Source organism: Prionailurus viverrinus, chromosome D3, assembly GCF_022837055.1.
Source record: "Prionailurus viverrinus isolate Anna chromosome D3, UM_Priviv_1.0, whole genome shotgun sequence".
NCBI lineage: Eukaryota > Metazoa > Chordata > Mammalia > Carnivora > Felidae > Prionailurus > Prionailurus viverrinus.
In genome coordinates this window covers 28294880-28313769 of record NC_062572.1, presented here as the reverse complement: position 1 = coordinate 28313769, position 18890 = coordinate 28294880, and the positions used below count along the sequence as shown (strand labels likewise).

The window sequence follows — 18890 nt, the reverse complement described above, 5'->3', positions numbered from 1 at the left end:
AATTTAAATGCTGGTGCACAACCTGGAAACCTCTGAATCTTCTGAGAGTTCTCTCTCACCCCCTAACTTTTTATATTCAGGAATCACAAACTCATATTAACTGTACTGTTTCTGTCTCTGCTTTATCTTTCCCCTGCTACTGCCCTACTCAAACATGAGTTCTTAACTGATGATTTTCACAGGGAAAAAAAAAAGCCACCAAAGATTATTGTTATTTCTTAAATGAATAAAAAATTTTCAGCAAAACAAATGAGAAAGACCCAAGGCCCAGAAAAAAAAAATTAATGGAATAAACTGAACCCCCTGACGTTTCCAATCTACACAGCTGAAAGTTTCACAATGGACTAATACCAGGCTAAGAAAACAAGAGCTTCCTTTGCCTCCCAGTCTCTTTATGTGGTTTCCTATAACCTATCCTCCATATGAGGGTTCGGAAAACTACGGCCACAGGCCAAATCCAACCTGCCATCTGGTTCTGTAAATAATGTTTTATTGGGGCATAGTCCCAGGTCTTCACTTACATATTGCTAACGGCTGCTTTCACACTACAAGGGCAGAGCTGAGAGACCACATCACCTAAAATATCCACTGGCTCTTTAGGGAAAAAGGCTTGGTGATCTGTATTTTATGCCATAACCAGAGTGTCCTAACTCAAATCTAATCTTCTTAGTCTTCGGCTTCAAATTCTCCAAACTCCCTGCATCAAATACTGCCGCCTCCCTCCCTAAGAGCCCTTCCATATTCTTCATTCTTGCTAGAGAATCACAATTTTATTTGGATATTACTGTCTCCATACACAAAGAAGGTGGCCTCACCCTGGCTTCAAAAAGAGAAAGGATTATTCTAAGCTAATCACAGTACCTGATTTACCAGGGACCAGTTTAGGAGTAAGTATGTGATGTAAACTAGTCTTTAAAATGCTAGAGGAAGTCTACTGCAAGCCTCTTCCTAGTGAAAAGAAACACCTAAAGAAAAGCAGTCCTTCCCACCCACTGGATGTTGCCATGTGAGAGTATGATACCTGGAGCTGTTGCTAATTAGCCACCCCGGAAAGGAGAAATAAAAACACCACCAACTCCAAAACTGAACAAGAGACGACTGGGATCCTGATGACATCACCGAACCATCAAAACATTTCTGGTTCCTACTGTTTTCCTCGCTGTTAGAAGTCACCTATTATTTGCCGCTAAAAGCATTCTACCAAAGAAACTTCCCAAGGCCTATCGGGTAAGATCTACTCCTTTCTATAGCACTGATAAACTTCCATAAGCTTGTCTTACCTACGTAGTCACCTCATTCCCAACCATTCCCATAGCACACGTTTTCTACCAGCAAAACCCAACTGCTCATAAATCCTGCTAAGTTCACTCGGACACCTTCGCCTCTGCACTGCTGTGTACTCCGCCAAACACGTAATCGTGACAGTTTACAAACATTGTCAAACATACAAATGTTGGTCCTGCCAAACATTGTCATTCTGCCTCTCTACCTGGCAAACTCAACTACTCACCCTGCATGCTTACCGTAGATTCTAACCAGTCTTTGAAAACTCCTCACCGTGAACTTACGGTAACTGGAACAAATGCCAATACAAAATAACAATGATAATTATAAACTCTACGAGACTCTGGCACCTAGTAAGCACTAAAGAGAGTAAATAATACAAATGACAGGGATAACAACAAACTCCTGGGGTGCAGAGACTGGTTTTTGAATGTTTGTATTCTACAACAGGATAACACTTAGTAGCTAAAAGGCACTTAAGAGTGACTGGTGAAGTGAACAAATGGACGTGAATAAAAATGATTCCTTTGAAAATTATTTTTAAAAACCACAGAAACGTTTCTGTTTCAAAAACCGCAGGGACAGCTCTATTCTCTTATGAGCACCTTCATGATCCAAAAGCTGTCTGCTCAATCTTTGCTTTTGCTGTAATTTCCAGAACTAACCTACAGAAGGTCTTTGGTAACAGTCTACCAGGTTAAAGCTTTCTTCCTACTTTTCAGATTGTGCAGTGCACTAGGTGCCACAACTCAGGAGCAACAGTAGCATTTTGTGTGAGTGTGTGTGTGTGTGTGTGATTGTGAAACATCTTTGTGCTTTTATTATAATTCCTGGAGCCCAAGTTGCCCTATTTGAATACTTATGAAGATAAAATTTTGACTAATGGCAACAGAGTATCTTATTCTAACAAAATTACACTGTCGTGACAATTCTCCAAGAAACAGAAGAAAACATTGTTCTAATGAAGTCAACATATCTCATTCTGGATTTGTTGTTGTTGTTGTTTTTAAATGTTTATTTATTTTGAGAGAGACAGAGAATGCATGTACAGGGGAGGGGCAGAGAGAGAAAGAAAAGGGAAAATGCCACACAGGCTCTGAGCTGTCAGCAAAGAGCCCGACAGAGAAGTCTGACACAGGACTCCGACTCACCAACTGTGAGATGATGACGACCTGAGCTGAAATCAAGAGTTGGACACTTAACTGATGCAGCCACCCAAGCACCCCTCTCTTTCTGTTTTGATTTATGAGGAGTGAAGTTGATAATGGTGAGACCTTGATACAGTATGTGAAATAAACTATGCCTCTCAACAAGGCATTGCTTTTCTTCGGTACTACTGGCAGCTATCTGTAAAAAACAATCTCATTGGCTTGCTGCACACTAGCTAAGTTTTGCAGTTCTTATGATTTGCCATTTGTTTATGGGACCAGGAAAGTACTCTAGAATTCCAAGTTTTAGTGCTGGTTAATTTTTGTTTTCAACATTTATTTATTATTTTGGGACAGAGAGAGACAGAGCATAAACAGGGGAGGGGCAGAGAGAGAGGGAGACACAGAATCGGAAACAGGCTCCAGGCTCTGAGCCATCAGCCCAGAGCCTGACGCGGGGCTTGAACTCACGGACCACGAGATCGTGACCTGGCTGAAGTCAGCCGCTTAACCGACTGCGCCACCCAGGCGCCCCTCGCTGGTTAATTTTTTAATGAGACAAATCACTAGGTAACAATATTTACTAAATATAATCCATTTGTAAACATTTTATAAAAGATCCATTTTTATAGCAAGTGCAATTTGTTATAATATGTTTATGGAGGAAACATAAAACCTACTAACTTAAAAATCTTTTTTCCTCTGGGCACCTGGATGGCTCCGTTGGTGAAGCATCTGACCTTGGCTCAGGTCGTGATCTCGCAGCTCACGAGTTCGAGCTGCACATTGGTCTCTCTGCTGTCAGTGGTGGAGCCTGCTTTGGATCTTCTGTCTACCTCCCTCTGCCCCCTCTCCTGCTCTCTCTCTCTCTCTGTCTCTCTCTCTCTCTCTTTCTCTCTCAAAATTAAATAAACAGTTAACCAAGCATTTTCGTATTTTTTATACAAAGATGTCACATGGTATTTTAGGGGTCATGACTAAAATAATGAATTTCTTCTCAGATAATACTGCCTCATATTTTCAATTACCTACAGTTAACTTCTTAAATCATTCTGAACATTAGACTCTAAAGAAAGAAATTAAGAAAGAAAATGAATACACATGCAATTTACACATTGGTGTTCTTTTCTCCATTGTTCTTTCATTATCAAAACACCCTTACTCTGACTTTACCTATGTTAGGACCACCAAGAGCAATTCACTATGTAAAGTCTTACCTGGATTGCTATTTTGCAAAGAATTTTTAAGCATGATTTCTTCTTTATGGTGGCAAATTATTTCGTCACTGCTATGTATAAAAAAGGGTGATAAATAATATTACTATTTTAATGCTGATATGAAAAACATTTACCAAATACATCAAATTCTTAGAGTAATTCAAATAATATCAGAGCAAATATCAAAACTTGAATTACCCCATATACTTCAAATTTGTACATTCTAGAAGCCTTTCATTAAATCTGTACTGAAAGAAGAAAAAAACAGGAAGATGAACCAGTCATGAATTGAGGGCATTCTAGCTTAGTCAATTAAAACTAGCTGGCCCGGGGCACCTGGGTAGTTAAGCGCCCAACTTTAGCTCAGGTCATGATCTCACGGGTTATGGCTTTGAGCCCCACGTCGGGCTCTGTGCTGATAGCGCAGAGCCTGGAGCCTGCTTCGGATTCTGTGTCTCCCTCTCTCTCTGCAACCACCCCCCACCCCAGCTCATACTCTGTCTCCCTCTATCAAAAGTAAATACACATCAAATAGTAATGAGAATCATTAGAATTCGCTTGCCAGAATGGAAAGGGTTTGGAACTCAGAAGTCCTAGCTCTATAACCTATAGCTATTTGTTCTTGGAGAAGCCACTTCTCTTTGGCTCAAAATCTCCCTCTATAAAACAAGGGAAATTACTGCCTTAGTTTACAAGGTTGATAAGAGGATTTAATGAGATATTATACCCAAAACGTGGCCTCTCAGGCCATGGCCTCTTAGGTGATGCTCATTACTCTGGGAAGGGCAAGATGAGACCTTCCATGACCTCAGAAAAGATGCTCCACAGGATTTAAAGTGGTAGTCCAGGGGCACCTGGGTGGCTCAGTCCGTTGGGCATCCAACTCTTGATCTCATCTTGGGTATTGATCTCAGGCTCATGAGTTCGAGCCCCATGGTGGACTCCACGCTGGCATGGAGCCTACTTAAAAAAAAAAAAAGGCAGGGGTACAGATCTACTAACAAAGGAGAAAGGGAAGTCCGATCTCTTCCTGCAGCATTATTTGAACCTCTCTGACAGCTTAGAATGGTCCCAACTAACATCTTCTGGCCAAAAAAAAAGACAAACAAGATCCGCAAAGGGTAACTCATAAGGAAAGTCTAGGCTAAGATCTGGGTTCCACATAAGGTCTTTGAGCGTGGAGGGACAGGGGTGGATGGCGAAAGCCAGGAGGCCCAGCTGCCCCAACAGGGTGCTGGTGCTTTGGGATAGCTGCTGAGCATATGTTCATGTGCAGTGAACAAAAGAAACTTTGTAACTTTGAAATCTAAGTGTGGATCACCATGAACACTGAAAAATCTGGATCAGCAAGGGAATCCTGGGAGCAAAGGTCAATCACGACCAGACTGCAGCACCAGTTTCAACAGCAATGCCACAGAAACAGAATCAAAGAAAACTGTAGAATGATCAGATGCCCTTTTGTCCCCTCCAAATGACTTGTGAAAGAGGACTGTCTCTTTGGTCTTAGGGTGCTCCTTAGGTTCTTGTAAAATTCAAGGGACAGAGTACAGGAGATAGCCCTCAAAGGAAAGTACAGGGTCTTCTACAAAACTGAACATTTCAGGACCCAGGTTACTAGTTAGAAAACGCAGAGATGTAACATTATTTGTGCCCCATGCAGAGGGGTTATACTTGAAATGAAATGCATAATCCTGGACGATAAAGGTCTCAAAAGTCCAGAGATAAAGAATCCTGCACACATTCCTACTTCCAACTAGTCTAGTCCTTTGCTTGATTTCTGGCTCATGTTGTGGACTACCCGACTGCCATTCCCAAACTGCCTGACCAAACTACGAAATCCCATCTGTTCCATACGAAGATAACAGTTACATTATTTTAAAACTCAGTTTAGTAATAACTAGCATTTTAATACAAACACTTACAGATTAAAACCCTTAATATAAGCATATTCATCTGTAGCCCATCCATATACATCTTGAGGAAAAGGGTCAATACCTTGCTGAAGAAGAAGCCTGACTACATTTGTTGCGTCATAATTTACAGCAAGCATGAAGGCTGTTCTAAAATAACAGAGATAACTTCACTCTTAGGAATCTAGAGTTATTGAAACAGCTAATTTCATACGCTGTATCAGGTTAATATCTTGCCTATCTGTTCAGAATCGACCATTCACATGTTTCAGTGTTCATCTTTGTAAATGATCTCCAAGGCCAAAATGAAGGGACAAAAAGGAAGCTTCTTGTCCCACTTGGGTGATGTATTATAGAGTTGCTAATTTTAAGTCCTTTGATAAACAAGAAACTATGCTGAGGTCACTTATCCGAATAGGTAAAGATTTAAAAAAAGAATTCCCCATGTCTTCCTTAATCTGATACAGTGCACTTCAAAGCCATCTAGAGGTCAAGTAATTATAGAAACTATCTGCAGGCTTAAAATGATAATATTTTAATGCGAATGCTAACAAAATAGGCATAATTATAGTTAAGGATGCTGATAAGCCTACGGTAGGCGCTAAATTAAATGCTATGTATATAAAATATTATTTACGCACAACCACCCTTGAAGGATATATTATCATCAAACTTTTCATATCAGGAAACATAGTGATGATACGTAACTCTCCCAAGGTCACAACACCTAGCCAGTAGGAAAGCTATGAATCAACTTAGTCTTGTGTGAATCTAAAGCACATCTCTTCCTTCTTTATCACCCACCTATAACTTATCCTCATGAAAGGAAAAGTCTATTCAGTTAAAGTTATCTTTCATCTTTCTACTCCTGCCAATTAAAAATAAAATCAAAAGTACATATACTGGACATGAAAAGGGGTAACACCTGATGAGACCTGGTAATAGCAATTAATCATCACTTAGCGATCACCTAACGACATCAGTATTCCTCAAAAAAGAAAAAAAAAGCAATTTCAAGAAAAGTGTCATCCAGAAGACCAAACAACTCCTATTTATGTTTAATATGCATCTTTTTTTAAACATTTATTTGCTTTTGGGAGACAGAGCTCAAGCAAGGGAGAGGGAGAGAGAGAGAGGGATACACAGAATCCAAAGCAGCTCCAGGCTCCGAGTTGTCAGCTCAGAGCCCGACGTGGGGCTCGAACCCACGAACCATGACACCATGACCACAGCCAAGGTCATAGACTTAACCAACTGAGCCACCCAGGCACCCCAATATACTTCTTTGAAGGAAAAATGTATATGAAGTAGAAGTTCTTTTTGTTTTAAGTTTATTTACGATTATTTTGAGAAAGAGAGAGAGTGTACGCGAGAATGTGGGCATCGGGCACAGACAGAGTGAGAGAGAGAGAGAGAGAGATTGAGAATCTGAAGCAGGCTCTACACTGTCAGCACAGAGCCTGATGTGGGGTTCAGCCCACGAATCATGAGATGATCACATGAGCCAAAGTCGGATGCTTAACTAACTGAGCCACCTAGGTGCCTCTACGAAGTAGAAGTTTAAAAAAATACCATAAAAGGGTTAAGAAGACCAATATTGTGTCATAAAGTAAATTAAGAGCTGAGAGTCCACCCTTTATAAAACTAATATGAAATCCCTTTAGTTAACACAAAATCGTGTGGCAGAAAAAACAAACACACAAACAAAAAAACCCACTGCAGGAGCAACTGGGGGACTCAGTTGGTTGAGCATCAGACTCTTGACCTCAGCTCGGGTCTTGATCTCAGAGTCATGAGTTCAGGCCCAGTGTTGGACTCCAGGCCGAGCATGGAACCTACTTAAAAATAAACCCTGCAAATGACATGAGTCAACATCATCAAGGAATATGAATTCTGCTTTCCCCTGTTCTTCATGTCGCCCAGTCAGATTAATTGCTTTCTGCCTAACTGGTGATGTGTTGACATTTTTCACTATATAATTATAAATCAATCTTCTTCTTCTGAAGTTAGTATTCCTGACTTGAATAATTATTACCACTCTAGAACCATACTAAGGTTTAAAAGAAAACTACTGCACCTTTTTAATTTATCCTCTGCATGTATATTTGCCACCTTTTCTACTAACACCTCCACTATTTGCTGTTTGTTTTCATTTACAGCAACTAGAAGTGGGGTGAACTTATCCTGTAAAAGAGCAAAAACAATTCAGAATTTACAAAATTACACCTTTCCATACGGAATTTTAAAACATACAAAAAATCCTCTAAACTTCAACATATAATACAAAGAGTAAATAAAAAATGGCCTCTTCCTTCCCACCCCTGTGCTTTCACCTGCTGCTGCTCCTCTTTAAAATAGCCCTCCTCCACTGGGCCACCTGGGTGGCTCAGTTGGTTAAGTGACCAACTGCAGCTCAGGTCATGATCTCAGGGTTTGTGAGTTTGATCCCTGTATTGTGCTCTATGCTGACCGCGCACAGCCTGTAGCCTGTTCCAGATTCTGTGTCTCCCCCCTCCCTGCCCTCGCTCTCTCTCTCTCTCTCAAAAAGAAATACACATTAAAAATTGTTTTTAATAAAATAGCCCTCCTCCACCTTCTTCAACAGATTATATGCAGTCATTCTCCCAAACTCAATTCAAACACTGGTTCCAAGATCGTTGCTTCTATCACAGTACTCATGATGGTATACTGTAGTTATTGTTCCCTGTCTAAACCAAGAGCTTCTTGAGAGCAGGGGCTATTTCTTATCTCTATATCTCCAAACTCCAAAACACAGCAGTAAATGCTTTAAGTACTTTTACTGAATTAATAACTTAAATGATGATCTCTGGAGCAGTGTTTCTTAAATTATCTTCCAAAGAATACGTACTTTGCCAGAAGGTAAGTACTATGTCCCAATGGAAAGATTTCGTGATCACCTATGTTTGAGAAATATTATAAAACTGCATTATATGTCTGGCATTACAGAAATCCATTTAAATCTGCTCAATCCCCATTTGACCATCCTTTTTGTGGCAAACATTCACATTTGAGGAATCAGAGTTTCAGGGATATAGTTTGGAGAGCTTTCCGATAAAGGTGAAGCTTTTCCCCAAGTTATACAAACTTGCTTGTCTTCTGTCAGTGGTATCAGGATCCACTGACATCCGAGATGTCAACATAAGGCATTCCTGCTCCAAATGGGTCACTAAGGAGATGGGCTCAGAACTCCAAGAGATAAGCTTCAAATGAACTTTGATTCCTTAATATTAAATAGCCCATGGGCTTTCTCCTATTATAAAATGCTAAAGTTTTATCTTAACTGTTAGGAAGCTCAATATGAAATTTTATTCTCAATTATAATAATCCTGGGACCCTAATGCATATCTACTACTAAAACAATCTGTTTGTATTCTAGGTGTATTCCAGTGTCCACTGGAATAGCTACTTACTTTATATTTTAGGCAAAATATAAATCGGAAATAAAAATATAATGGCTTATCAATAAAAATTCAAACACTGGTTTCTACAGATCATGTTTAGCATAATGAAAGTGACTACATTATTTGCATTTTTGGGGGAACAATGCTGAGGAGAAAGAGAATATTGTCTGCAATAGGCGTAACCTATTCAACTGTAACCATGATTAATCTAATACAGTTTGCAAATATTCCAATAGGAATAGGATTATTCAAATTTTGTTTCTTTTAATGTTTATTTATTTTTGACAGAGAGAGAGAGAGAGACAGAGCATGAGCAGGCAAGAGGCAGAGAGAGAGGGAGACACAGAATCCAAAGCAGGCTACAGGCTCTGAGCTGTCAGCACAGAGCCCCACACGGGGCTCGAACTCACAGACCGTGAGATCATGACCTGAGCCGAAGTCGGACGCTCAACCGACTGAGCCACCCAGGCGCCCCAGGAATACGATGATTTATAGTACACAGAAGGAAAAAGTGTCTTGTTTTCAAACTAACTTATGGGGCACCTGGGTGGCTCAGTCAGTTAAAAGGCCGACTTCGGTTCAGGTCATGATTTCATGGTTTGTGAGTTCAGGCCCTGCACTGGGCTCTATGCTGACAGCTCAGCCTGGAGCCTGCTTGGGATTCTGTGTCTCCCTTTCTCTCTGCCCCTCCCACACTCATGCAGGTGCTGTCTCTCCTTCAAAATCAATAAACATTAAAAAAATACATACAATACAAAAACAACTTAGAAAGTCTAACTTGGAAAATTCAAACCTATTCCAAAGACATTAACATAAAATACAAAATATAATTATAAATCAATATGGATTGCCTTCAAAACCTTGAAAACTTTATCAAAATAGACCATAAAACAGAGGCGCCTGGGTAGCTCAGTCAGTTAAGCATCTGACTCCTGACTTTGGCTCAAGTCATGGTCTCATGATTCATGAGTTCAAACCCAGTGCCTCCTAGGGATTCTCTCTCTCTCTTTCTCAAAATTAACTTAAAAAAAATTACCAAGGTTTCTTTGTGTCCCAAAAGAGATCTGATTAGCACAGTCTAAGAATATATATATGTATATACACATGTATGTATTTACGTATATATATTTATATGTGTGTGTGTATATGTATATATATACATATACATATATGTATATATATATAGAGAGAGAGAGAGAGATCATAAAACAGTAATTGCAAACGCAATGCTTATGGAGGCAAAGTAGGTGACTCGAGTAAGTGAAGAACCTAAGTGGGACAGTAGCAAACTGGAGACACACACGCCTCATATAAAAAGGGCAGCCGCTGGAATGCATACCAAACAGTAGTATGGGCTCAAAGTACCCGGTATGATTCTGTAAGAAAAGTCTGAAATCCAGATTTCTGCATGAGTGTCATCATTTTAAACGTTGACTCAATTTATGGAGGAAACTAAACACATCCAGGGGCCAAATTGAGTCAATAGCCCACGGGTATTTTGGTTGTGCATAAAGCAAATATTTGTATGTAAATCTTTCCTGAAGTATCAGTATCACGTTTTACCAAACACTTAGGCCCCAACATGTAATAAAAATTGCTATTAAGACTCATAAGAGGGGAGCCTGGGTGGCTTAGTCAGTTGAGCATCTGACGCTTGACTTCAGCTCAGGTCATGATCCCAGGGTTGTGGGCCTGAGTCCTGCATCAGGCTTGGCACTGAGCTTGGAGCCTGCTTGAGGTTGTCCCTCTCTCCCTCTGCCCTTCTCCCCCACTCACACTCTGTCTAAAAGAATCACAACAAAAAGACTCGTAACACAACTGAATGACTTCTCTTCAGCACTATACTAGCAGTTCTAGCCAACGCAAACAAGAAAAAGCTACAAAGGACATCCAAATAGAAAATGAAGTGAAACTGTCTCTATAGCAATGACATGGTCACAAAATAGAAGTTGGCAGACTCCCACCTGTGGGCCACGTTACTTGTTTTGGTAAATTAAATTTTATCAAAATACAGCCATGTCCATTAATGTATGCAGTATCTATTGACTGCCCTTATAGTACAATGGCAAAGCTGTTTAGTTGCGACAGAGAATGTATTGGCTACAAGTCTGCAATATTTACCATTGTTAGTAAAATAGTAATTAAAAATGAATTTTAATGAACTTTGCTTATGTAGAAAATCTGACAGAATTAAGAAAAATGCTACTAGAATTAATGAATTTATAGCGGCACATGGATGACTCAGTCGGTTGAGTGTCTCTTGATTTCAGCTCAGGCTATGATCCCAGAGTCATGGGATGGAGCCCTATGTCAGGCTCGCACTGAGCATGGAGACTGCTTAAGATTCTCCCTGTCTCTCTCTTTCTATCTCTCTCTCTCTCTCTCTCTCTGCCCCTCTCCCCTGCTGATGTACTCTCTCTAAAATTAAATATATGTAGGGGCGCCTGGGTGGCTCAGTCGGTTAAGCGGCCGACTTCAGCTCAGGTCACGATCTCGCGGTCCGTGAGTTCGAGCCCCGCGTCGGGCTCTGGGCTGATGGCTCAGAGCCTGCAGCCTGCTTCCGATTCTGTGTCTCCCTCTCTCTCTGCCCCTCCCCTGTTCATGCCCTGTCTCTGTCACAAAAATAAATAAAACGTTAAAAAAAATTTAAATATATGTATACATATAAATTTATCAAGGTTGGAAGATACAGAATCATTACACAAAAATCAACTGTATTTCTATATACTTGCTATAAAGAATCAAAAATTAAAATTTCAGGGCACCTGGGTGCCTCAGTTGGTTAAGCGCTGGGCTCTGGCTAAGGTCATGATCTCAACGTTGGTGAGTTCAAGCCCCATGTCGGCTCTGTACTGACAGCTTGGAGCCTGGAGCCTTGCTTCAGATTCTGTCTCCCTCTCTCTCTGTCCCTCCCCAACCCATGCTCTGTCTCTCTCTCAAGGGTAAACATTACAAAAAAATATTTAAATTTAAGATATATTATTTACAACTGCACTGAAAATAAAAAATAATCACAGTTAATATCATAAAAGACAGAAAGACCTATACATTAAAAACTAAAAAATATTACTGAGAAAAATTTTAAAAGACCTATATCAAGGGAGAGATATATCCTCTGTTCAGGGGTTAAAAAATTCAATATTGTCAAGAAGTCAGTTCTCCCCAAATAAATCTGTAGATTCAACATAATCTAAACTTCATTTCCAGAAGACCACCAGAGTTGGGGTTTTGTTTGTTTGTTTTTTAAGAAACTGACAAACTGATTCTAAAATTCACGTGGAAATGCAAAGGATCCAGTGTAGCAAAAGAACACTGAAAAGAACCAAGCAGGACGACTAACACCATGTAATTTCAAAAATTCTTATAAACTGGCAGTGATTAAAACAGCATAATATTGGTACAAAGATGGCCAAAGAGATCAATGAGACAGAATAGAGCCCATAACTAAGCCCACACATATATGGCCAACTGATTATGACAAAGGAGCAATGGCATAAAGTGGAGAAAACACAGCCTTTTCAATAAATGGTGCTGGAACAACTGGATATCCATATGCAAAAGAATGAACTTGTATCCATACTTTATATCATAAAAAAAAGAATATAAAATGGGCCATAGATCTAAATGTGAGACCTCAAACTATAACACTTCTAAAAGAATGCATGAGAGAAAAACTTTGTGACCTTGTGCTAGGCAAAGATTTCTTCGATATGAAAACCAAAAGCAACAATCATACAAGAACAAATGAATGCATAAACTGGACTTCCCCAAAAAGAAAAACTGCTCTTCAAAAACACTATTGAGAGAAGGAAAAGTCACAGACTGGGAGAAGAAAAACCTTGCAAAAAAAAAAAAAAAAAAGAGAGAGGTGATAAAGGAACTGTATCTAGCTCTTTCCACCATCTTTCTGTGCCACCATCATGATGCATGTGAATGTCGTGGCAGATGCTCCCCAAAGCATCACAATACTGAAAAGAGAAGCAAACGCCAGGTTCTTACTAGGCCGTGCTCCAAAGACATTGTCCACTTTCTAACTGTGATGATGAAGCATGGTTACACTGGTGAATTTAAAAATTGATGATCACAGAGTTGGGAAAATTGTTGTGAACCTCACAGGCAGGTTAAGCAAGCATGGAGTGACTGGCCCCAGAACTGATGGACAATGCAAAGATCTAGAAAAGTGGCAGAATAATCTGCTCAGTTTGGTTTCATTATACTGACCACCTCAGCCACAGTCATGGACCATGAAGAAGCAAGATGAAAACACACAGAAGGGGAAATCCTGGGATTCTTTTTCTAGGGATGTAATACGTATGTGCAAATAAAATGCCTCAATGGAAAACAAAAACAAAAACAACCACAAAAAGACAAAAAGAAAACGAAATAAGAAGGAACTGTGTCTAGAATATACAAAGAATTCTGAAAACTCAACAAGTAAGAAAACAAACAAATTCTTAAAATAAAAAAAAAAGATTTGGGGGCGCCTGGGTGGCGCAGTCGGTTAAGCGTCCGACTTCAGCCAGGTCACGATCTCGCGGTCTGTGGGTTCGAGCCCCTCGTCGGGCTCTGGGCTGAGGGCTCAGAGCCTGGAGCCTGTTTCCGATTCTGTGTCTCCCTCTCTCTCTGCCCCTCCCCCGTTCATGCTCTGTCTCTCTCTGTCCCAAAAATAAATAAACGTTGAAAAAAAAAATTAAAAAAAAAAAAAAAGATTTGGACAATTCAAAGAAGATATACAGATGGCAAGCAAGCATGTGAAAATATGGTCAACATCGTCAGTTATTAGCAAAATGTATATTCAAACCATAATGATATAGAAAATATCCATCCGAATGGCTAGGATTTAAAAAGCTGACAATACTAAGTGTTCATGAATATGTATGTAGGAATTGGTGCTCTCGCAGACTGCTGGTGGGAATGGAAAACGGTATAACTCCTTTAGAAAACGATTTGGCAGCTTCATAATAAGGGAATAGAAAGGGACATGAGATTTTTCAGGGTGATGAATATGTTAACTGTCTGGATTGCGGTTATCGTTTCATACGTGTAAACATATGTCAAAACTATCAAATGACACATTTCATATATGTGCAGTTTACCTAACCAAAGCTGTTGGAAACGACAAGCTCTTTCACAGGAAGAAACGTCTAAAACAGTGGATAAGACACAGACGGAAAGAAGGATGTCAAACAATACAAGATGAAGCCAGAGGACCGTGGCCTTTAACCTAATAGCAATGAGAAGTAACAGCTAAGCTTGAAGCAAGGAGGCAACATGATGAAATACACATTTTTTTAAGTATATACTAATTATGGTTGCAGTGCAGACCAAGGTCCTGGGAGGTTGAACGGCAGGGAAAACGGTCCTGAGGTTATCTCAGTCATCTAGGAGAAAAATAATGACCTGACCTGGGTGAAGGCACAGAAGACAAGCAGAGTTAACAAACACATTAGATGTGCCATTCCCACTAAGAAAGGTACAGTAGAAATGATGACTCTTTGGCTGAGAGGATACAATAGTTCTCCTTTGATTTTAATATAAAACATATTTCTGAGAGGAGCAGCTCTACAATACAGCAGTGTTCTATGGTGCAGTACTAGGCAAGGTGTGCACATATGACTACAGCCATATACGTAAAAAGGCCTCCTACCTTTACAATCCATGCCAAGTTGTTCAATCAGCAACATGAAATTCTTAGAGTAAGGCAACCCACAATCCTCTGAGGCTGTTTCAGATGACTGAATGAGGTCGACAAGGTCATCCTTAGAAGTAATTTGCTTTTTGACCTACAAATAAAGAATACCATTTCAAAATGTCCCCCAAATATTTATAAAATATACAAGGTGTAGACAAGTGATAAATACCCATCTTTTTATAAAAGCAAACACAGGGGCACCTGAGTGGCTCAGTCGGTTGAGCATCCGACTCCATTGTGGCTCAGGTCATGACCTCAGGGTTCCTGAGATTGAGTCCCATGTTGACCTCCACAATGTCAGCATGGAGCCTGCTTGGGATTCTCTCTCCCCCTCTCCCCATGCCCCTCCCCCACTTGTGCGTGCTCTCTCTCAAAATGCATTTTAAAAATAAGTGAATAAACATTTAAAAGCAAAAGCACAGAGACTTTTTATGTTTTTTATTTTTTTATATATATATGAAATTTATTGACAAATTGGTTTCCATACAACACCCAGTGCTCATGCCAAAAGGTGCCCTCCTCAACACCCATCACCAACCCTCTCCTCCCTCCCACGCCCCATCAACCCTCAGTTTGTTCTCAGTTTTTAACAGTCTCTTATGCTTTGGCTCTCTCCCACGCTAACCTCTTTTTTTTTTTTTTTCCTTCCCCTCCCCCATGGGTTCCTGTTAAGTTTCTCAGGATCCACATAAGAGTGAAACCATATGGTATCTGTCTTTCTCTGTATGGCTTATTTCACTTAGCATCACACTTTCCAGTTCCATCCACGTTGCTACAAAAGGCCCTATTTCATTTTTTCTCATTGCCACGTAGTATTCCATTGTGTATATAAACCACAATTTCTTTATCCATTCATCAGTTGATGGACATTTAGGCTCTTTCCATAATTTGGCTATTGTTGAGAGTGCTGCTATGAACATTGGGGTACAAGCACAGAGACTTTTTAAAAGAAGGGATTTTTATCAAAAAGACACCGTTATCAATAGCTAGTATTTCTAAGTACCTTTTTCACAGCAAATGTCTCTACAACAAAGGAAGATTGTCCTTTTTTTCACATCTTTCATAAAGTATTTTTTTACCACTGAACAATATCTTTAATAAATATTTATCAAAATAATATAATAAAATAAAAATAAAATAAATAAATAAAATAAAATTACATTGTCTATTTCTCTTACCTTGTTCTTCTTCTTAGAAATTTTCTTTGCAGGCCTGAAAAAACCCAACAATTCTTTTCAGGCAAATATTAAATACTTAAAATGCAAAGAATATTTAACCCAATTGTTTCTGATATAAAATCTCTGCATTTGAAACTAATTTTCTACAAACGGGATTAAACAATAGAGTAACATTAAACAGCATAGAAAATATACTATTACTAATATTAACAAAGGATTAGAGGTATCCAGTTGTAATATATGTGCTGCTGAAGTGAGAACAACAAAGTACTAAATTTAGATAAAAACTAACAAAAGCAAAGGAAAATCCTAATGCGACTTGCATTATTTGATAGGCATGATACCATTGTTTTTGTTGTCATTTTTACTAAAAATAAACTTTTCCTAGCACTAAAACCTACTTGGAAAGTGCAAGTTAAGTCCCTATATGAAAGGACCCCTTTTTAACAATCGTGATATTACCGTGTTGACGACTCACTGTGCAACTACTCTCTAGGCATTACTATGAGCACTTTACATGTCTTCAAGGTATTTGAAGCCCCACAACAATCTTATGAAGTAGGTTATTATAGTAGGTATTTTACACAGGAAGAAAATGAGGCACAGAAATTCGAAGTGACTTGCCCAAGAAGCCCTAATCGCTGGCCAAGAACAGACCCTGAATTCAAACCCAGGAATGTGCCTTCAAAGCATGTGTTTCATAACACGTGGTTAAAGTAATACTTAAGTGTTTCTAACTAATATAATAGCAAATGAATCTACATTATTATTCTATTTCTAGCCATAGCTGTACATAACAATTTCTGAATCTTACACATTCTTTTAAGAGACTTTATACCTAGGCAATATTGGAAATCTACTTTCAATAAACTACAGATTTGCTTCTTCTAGAGAAGTTCATCAACAGGCATTCATTCGTTCATTCAACTGTTTATTCCCACATTCAACACATACTTATTGAACATATAATCTGTGTCAGTGACACTGCTGGTACAGGAAGCATGGTGTTTGTAATTTAGAGCTTTCCAGTCCAAAAGGAATAATCTGTGATGGGTTACTAGTTTATTTTCCAATTGTAAATAAACAAAATCTTCCCCTTTCCCCAGAACATAAATAAATATTAACTTGATATAACCAGATACTTTCACGTCCCTAACAAAATCATAGCTATTCATGACGCTATCAAAGGCACTGAATATCTAAAATCATCAAGGAAGGATTAGTTCTATTCAGAATGGCCTCAGTGTTTGCATACATTTATTTTAAGTGTGAATGTATATATATACACACACATATACTTTTATATACACATATAGAATTTATACACGGGTATAAATATATATATATATATATACATACTTGCATACATACATATATATATTTTACATCTGCACATTCAATTACAGGAGAATACCCCATTGTGGAACCAATTCTGAATAAACCAACTTCTTCCACAAAATTACATGAATAGGAGTACTAGAGACAATGACTATAATCTTTAAAAGATACTGTAATACACTCAACAAACTTCCTAATTTGGAAACGCAAACAAAGTTAAATTAACTAACCATGTCTATCTCTATTGATCATTTCCAACAGCATACATACTCTAAAAGCTCCCATATTAAAATAAAAAGAGGAGGAAAATGCCTTTGCAACTCACATTCTTTTCCAGTTATCATCCATTTCTCTATTACCTTTCCCAATTAAAATGCTCTAAGGAGTTGTTGACACTTGCTCATCTTCCATGCTTCCATGGTGACTACTGAAACTGCTCCTTGACAAAGTCACTTACCCTCATCATAACGTTTCAAGCAGTGTGTTTGGTATGTTGAGTATTTCTTGCTTTAGCTTGGACCTACCTACACTACAGCATCGTATTTCCACAAAAGGTAATCACTGCTAAAATGCCTTCACAGGCACATAAAGAATTTATAGATTTTACCTGCTTTCATGCTGATCCTTTTCACTGAAATGGCTGCCATCATTCTTTTGTAGTGGACCACCAGTTAGGGAATCGGCCTTCTTCAACACTGGTGTGATCACAGATCCTTTTGATGTCCCTTTTTCATGTTCACCTTCCTTTAACTTCTTCCTATGTAAACCAGGTTCACTCCTTAAAGAAAAAGCCATTAAAAAGCCATAAAACAGCCAATGTTTTCTAATAATTTTACTGATAAAGAATAAAAAGACAATTTTCATCAAGTTCTGAAATTTACCCATCTGACTTAATTTCTTAATTCAGAGAACAGTGCTGAAATACCAACCATATACAAGGAAATACTCATCTGTTGCTTCAAACACAGACAAATATACAAGTATAATACAATGTGATTTGTAAGAATTGACATGTGAAAAGCTGTAAGTGAGGACAAGAAAGGCTTTATTGAAGAGGGAAAATAAATAGGAGAGGTCACCAGGAAAACAAACGGGAGAAAACCATTTTCTTAGCGATTAGAATGTAAGCACAAAGATTACATCGATGGCATCTAGGTGCCTTGAAAGGAAAAGTATACTTTTAGGAACTTGGAAGAAAACCATAAGATACATGGAACCAAGTAGTAAGAGTCAGGAAAGAAATTCTGACTCAGACATGGGAGTAATAAGTAGATTTGTGCTATATTTTCGGCTTTTCTTTTAAATATAAAAAAGCTTCATTTCAACAAAGTTTTAAAATAGCATGAGGTCCATATAACATGAAAGAAGAAGTCAGGGAAATATCTTAGGGGCAAAACTACTTTTAAAATACCCATATGTCAGAGCGATATCAGTATCATAGCTGGGTAAGATGTACCTTATTGCGTCTCCCCACCTACAACAAACTGGCATCTTGTCCACCCAAGGGCAAACCTACCTTTGCGGGAGCTGTGGGAATCCAGCACCATAGTCCGAGGGACCGAGGAAAAGCCTTGCCTACCCATGCATCAGGTAACAGGCATACATACTACAGTCTAACCTGTGGACCTAGCAATAGCCCATAAAGTGCCTCCATTCCCTCCCTCTCAGCCACATCTGGGAGTCCCTCCCTAGAAAACACTG

At 39.0% G+C, this 18890-nt stretch overlaps 1 protein-coding gene across 1 annotated transcript in view; it reads right to left on the bottom strand.

Annotated features, from left to right (window-relative positions):
• The window catches only part of LOC125149402 (ankyrin repeat domain-containing protein 26-like), a 107727-nt gene extending 89743 nt beyond the window's left edge, over positions 1–17984 (bottom strand). Inside the window, 6 exon segments of the mRNA XM_047828302.1 lie at positions 3650–3720; positions 7637–7743; positions 12981–13015; positions 14629–14764; positions 15852–15885; positions 17797–17984. Coding sequence (XP_047684258.1) covers positions 3650–3720; positions 7637–7743; positions 12981–13015; positions 14629–14764; positions 15852–15885; positions 17797–17984 — 571 coding nt within the window.
• Between the last annotated feature and the right edge of the window lie 906 nt (positions 17985–18890).